This window comes from Solanum pennellii, chromosome 1, assembly GCF_001406875.1.
Source record: "Solanum pennellii chromosome 1, SPENNV200".
NCBI classification, from domain to species: domain Eukaryota; kingdom Viridiplantae; phylum Streptophyta; class Magnoliopsida; order Solanales; family Solanaceae; genus Solanum; species Solanum pennellii.
Window position 1 is genome coordinate 90,491,051 of NC_028637.1, and position 5,362 is coordinate 90,496,412.

General features: G+C 26.9%; 1 protein-coding gene across 1 annotated transcript; it reads left to right on the forward strand.

The window, feature by feature from the left end:
• The first annotated feature begins 276 nt into the window (after nt 1-276).
• LOC107008493 (probable xyloglucan endotransglucosylase/hydrolase protein 30) lies at nt 277-3,500 on the forward strand. Its single transcript, XM_015207553.2, has 4 exons — nt 277-536; nt 685-785; nt 1,102-1,310; nt 2,758-3,500. Exons 1-4 carry the CDS (start codon nt 350-352, stop codon nt 3,287-3,289), a joined length of 1,029 nt encoding a protein of 342 aa, XP_015063039.1. The 5' UTR covers nt 277-349; the 3' UTR covers nt 3,290-3,500.
• Nucleotides 3,501-5,362: the final 1,862 nt, after the last annotated feature.

Consider the following 5,362-nt stretch of genomic DNA (forward strand, 5'->3'; position numbering starts at 1 on the left):
CACGATCTCTCGTATTACTATCACTTGACTATCTATTAATTAATACTTTTTTATTATAATCTTCGTTCTTTAAATATTTCTATCTAGGATCATATATATTCTTAATCAGTTCGAAATATTTAATGTCCAACCAAACCACCTCCTATCACCAATTTTTTTAAATCATAAACTCAAAAAAAAAAATCTATTTAAATGCTTGTATATTTCCAAAAATACCCCTACAAACCTTGTTCATAACGTAACCAACCAACACAAATATAAAATCAAATTTATCCAAAACACCCCTTCTCTCAAAGCACATATAAAAACACATAGTGTGGCCTCAGAAAAAAACAGAAACAAAAAAAAAATGGATTTCATCAGAATGAAAATATGTCTTTCTGTCTTATTTTTTTTCCATGTTTGGTTTTGTAGAGCTTCTAATGATGTCTCAACAATTCCTTTTAACAAAGGATTCAGCCATCTCTTTGGTGATGGAAATATTCTTCATGCTAACGATGATAATAGCCTTCAACTTCATCTCAACCAAAACACAGGTAAACATACATATATAATCAATTTCAAATTTCACTCTGTTTGTGTTTGATACGATAGAAGTCATCAAAAATATTTGTTATACCCATAATATGTCTAAATTTTATTTGTTTTCTTTTTTCTAATTATTATTTGAAATTTATATTACAGGTTCAGGGTTCAAGTCCTCTGACCTTTACAACCATGGTTTCTTCAGTGCTAAAATTAAATTGCCATCAGATTATACTGCAGGAATAGTTGTTGCCTTCTATGTATGTATACTTAAATATTATTTTCTCTTCTTTTTTTTTTCAAATACTATAATTTTTATCGTAGTTTTAATCAGAGTCAAGAATTCAAATCTATTTCCATAATATAATATTTCAACGAAGGGGTTTTCCTTGCACCCCTCCATCTTCACCCACGGCTTTAATATGGGAGTCATCCTTATCAGATATTATTTCTCTGTTGAAAAACTATATTGTATAAACAAATAATTTATTTTATGTACACTTCAATCTCTTTGATGTGTTTTATTTATAATTTATTTTTTTAATGAAAACTCTGACTTTGCTTATTTGGGCGCAGACGACGAATCAAGATGTGTTTAAAAAGACACATGATGAACTAGATTTTGAATTTTTGGGAAATATAAAAGGAAAAGCATGGAGATTTCAAACAAATATGTATGGAAATGGAAGCACACATAGAGGAAGAGAAGAAAGATATACTCTATGGTTTGATCCTTCAAAAGAGTTCCATCGTTATAGTATTTTGTGGACCAACAAAAACATCATGTGAGTTTTACTTGCTTTAATTTATTTTAAGTAACTTCTTTCTTTAAATTTAAGTAAAGTACAAGCATACTTTTAATAACGCGGATTCGTTGAATATAAATTTCTCATTTTTGCGGCTTCTTTTTCTACTATTTTGACCTTTTCGAAAACACCGTTGTTACTCTTCTACTACAACTTTCAAGTATCACATGTTAAATAATATAACTGTTATCGTTTATCTGATTTTAATTTAATATAAATTATAATAATAAGAAAATAAACAAAAAAAGTATAATCTTAGATGAAGTCAAATTTTATTTAATAATCTAATCTAAAATTTATGACGTTTTGTTGGTGAATATTTTACGAAAAATTATTGCATTTTGAATATTTAAAATGTATGGTATGACTTTTTTTTTTTCATTTTATGTGATGATGAAATAGTGTGACTGGTTCAATGAATCTATATATTACACATTTTGTATCTAATTTATTCAAAGTACGACGACGTATAACTGAATTGGAAAAGTCTAAATGTTCCGTAATCAAATTGTAGATAACTATCCTAATTAATCTACATTAAAGTAAATCATTGACAAAATGACAATTATGTCTTAATTCATGATTTGACAATTTAATTTTTTATTCTTTTTTTCCTTTCTGGATGTGAACATGAGTTTTCTTAATTACATATAAAATATGTAATTATAATATTTTTAAAGAAAAATAAATTTGAGAATGGGAAAATATATCAAAACATCTGATTAGAATTTATCGAAAACAACTAATCTATTTTTTGATTAGATAAGATTGAACTCTATGTAATCATCACTTTCTACATACCCCACTTGAATTATTTTTCATTAGAAAAAAGGTTCATATATATGATATCAACAAACCCACATTAAAGTAATTAATTAAACGATAATATCGTTTACAATATTGAACTTAATTATTGACAATTTAATTTGGTTGTCTTTTTGGATGTGAACGTCAAGAGTTTCTTTAATCACATAAATATCATATGGCTATAATATTTCTTTAGAAGATAAATAAATAACGAAAAGAAAAAAATAAAAAACAAATGATATGAGATTGAGATCAGTATGAATAATCGAATAAGCATCACTCTCTTCAGATTATACTGAGATCGGATATATTGTAGTTGTTGTTTGTTAACCTATATTAAAGATCCTCTTTTAATTCCAACCAATATGCTGCTATAGTTTAACTACTTTGTATTAGATTGAATTGACTAATATAAATTATTTCTCACAATATAGTGTAACCACTTTGTATTACATTGAATTGATTTAACATTATCAATTATTAATTTCTTAATTAGAAAAAAAGGTACATATAACCTAATCCACATTAAAGTAATTAAATGATAGATATCTCTATCAACATTTGAACCTCTCAATTATTGACAATTTTTTATTAATTATAATTTCAATTTTGACAACAGATTTTATATAGATGATGTTCCAATTAGAGAAATTGTAAGAAATGATGCAATGGGTGGAGACTACCCATCAAAGCCAATGGGCCTATATGCAACAATTTGGGATGCTTCAGATTGGGCTACTTCAGGTGGAAAATACAAAACAAATTACAAATATGCACCATTTATAGCTGAATTTACTGATTTAGTACTCAATGGATGTGCAATGGACCCATTGGAACAAGTTGTAAACCCTAGTCTTTGTGATGAAAAAGATGTTGAACTCCAAAAGTCGGATTTTTCAAGGATTACATCGAGACAAAGAATGTCCATGAAAAGATTTAGGGCGAAATATATGTACTATTCTTACTGTTACGATTCATTGAGGTACTCAGTGCCACCACCAGAGTGCGAGATTGATCCAGTTGAGCAACAACGTTTTAAAGAGACTGGAAGGTTGAAGTTTATAAACAAGCACCACGGACATCGTCATCCTAAGAAAACAAAAAGTGAAGTTCTTGATGCTAGGAAGTATGGAAATGAAGATGAAGAGTGATTCAAGTTTTGTTTACTAATAGTAATATTGTTGGTGTGTATATAGATAAAAGGAGGGAAAGAGTGATTCGTTTATTTTTCTTGGATTATAGATTTTGTTATAGGATATATTGTCAGAGTGAAGGGTGAAAAATGATTATATATAAAGTGTGAACACTGATTGAGTTATATTGTAATATAAATAAAGAGATTAAATTACGTATATTGAATTACTATTAAAGACTCCATACATTTCTTTTTCTTCAAATTAATTAATCATAATTCATGTAATATCATGATCTGATGAACTTTAATATATCATATATATTTAACAATGTGTCTTTTCTTTTTTGAACTATTCATCCTTGTTCACAGGGGAGACTCTATGTACAGTTGCGAGGGTGCCACGGCATTCAGTGACCTCGGTTAAAATTTCATTTATGTATGTATATATGTATCGAATATCTATAAATATTAAATTTGCCACCCAGAGAACAAACTGAAGCATGGTTCCACTGGTGGCAGGCTGAGTTTCTTGTCCCAAATATTAACATGTTCGGAAACAATTTTATTGACTTTTTTTTACTTTTTTATTTTAAACATAAAATATCATTCTCTTCAATTTAACTTATGTGATACATTTTCTTTTGTAGATTATTTCAAAAGAATATTACTTTTCTACTATCAAAAATAACTTTAATTTGTAATTTTTCTTTTATCCTAAATGAAATAATTTGTAATATTAATTTTTCGATTCATTTGTCTTTATAAACTCAAAAATGAATAACTAAACAACAGTCCCAAGTTGCTATTTAGAAGGACAAACTAAATTAAATATTTGATCATGTAATGAACATGTCGATTTAAAAGTGTAATAAACATGTCAATTTAAAAGCAATATGACACTCACAACCTTTAAATTCTGAATTCGCCTCTGCTCGTTCATAAATTAGCTTCAAGGTTGTTTGTTCACTCCTTACATGGTCCCAAAATTAGGCCCTTGTTGATTTTCAAACTTACCTTAGAGTTAGGCAAGTTTTGTCATAGAGAAAAAAACAATATTATTACTTTGTACTCCTCCGTCTATTTTTACTTTTTTATTATACTATTTTGAGATGTTTAATAATATTTGTCTAGTTGATAAAATTAATAAATAATTTATCATGTTGGATTTATTTTACCTTTACTATTAAATATTTTCAAAATTTAGATAATTTATATTTAACAACAATAATTTGATAAAATTATCCCAATCATTTGCTGCTTAGCTCGTTAAGCAACACAAAGTGATGATTGATTAAAAAAAGACTAGATAAAGAGAGTATTTTTTTCAAATGTCATGTACAATATGTTTCATATCTTTATTTATATACTGTTCAGCAAAAAAAATACTTTATTTATATACTACTATAAATAAATTAAAGAAAATGGTTACACTTTGCCTTAAACGTAATCATACAGCAAAATTAGCAGCAATAAATATAGATATTAATAAAGAGTGTTAAAGTTTTTATTGATATTAGTTAAGTTCCATTAAAATCGATATCGTTAAAGACTTTAATAACATATCCAAAAAATATTAATTACCATTAATGATAATTTTTTATGTAATGAATAATGATAGTTGAGATTATGGAAAGATGATGGAGGAGGTTATGGAGTTACAACCATAATGGTGTAGTAGGGGGTATCTACTAAAGGGAAAAGAGGGGTGAAACTTACTCGCACAGGATGTTTACACCAATTCAATATATACATATTACGTGTTTAATTTACAGTTCATTTTATTCAATCTTAATTAATTAACATATGTTTTACTTTATTAAATCACATAATAATGAATTTTGGTGTAAACACCCGGTACAAATAAATTTTTTTCCAGAATAGAGTGGTTAACATCCACAATAACAAATAGTTACTTCACTTTTAAAAATTTCCAGTAATTAATAATGTGTTTCGTTATAAGTTTTACTAAAATTTTAATTAGAAAAGATTTTATACATGTATTGTAATATACCTTATCTTCCGCTTTGTTAAAAACCTTGGTAGAAAAAATTAGTAGAGTGAATCTTAGCTAATGGAAAAGGTTATAACA

What these genes read in the sequence shown, in the direction of transcription:
- LOC107008493 (XM_015207553.2), top strand. Translation starts at nt 350, where the DNA reads ATGGATTTCATCAGAATGAAAATATGTCTTTCTGTCTTATTTTTTTTC. An exon ending in TCATCTCAACCAAAACACAG is followed by an intron (nt 537 to 684) that starts GTAAACATACAT and finishes TTTATATTACAG; the next exon opens with GTTCAGGGTTCAAGTCCTCT. An exon ending in TGGACCAACAAAAACATCAT is followed by an intron (nt 1,311 to 2,757) that starts GTGAGTTTTACT and finishes TTTTGACAACAG; the next exon opens with ATTTTATATAGATGATGTTC.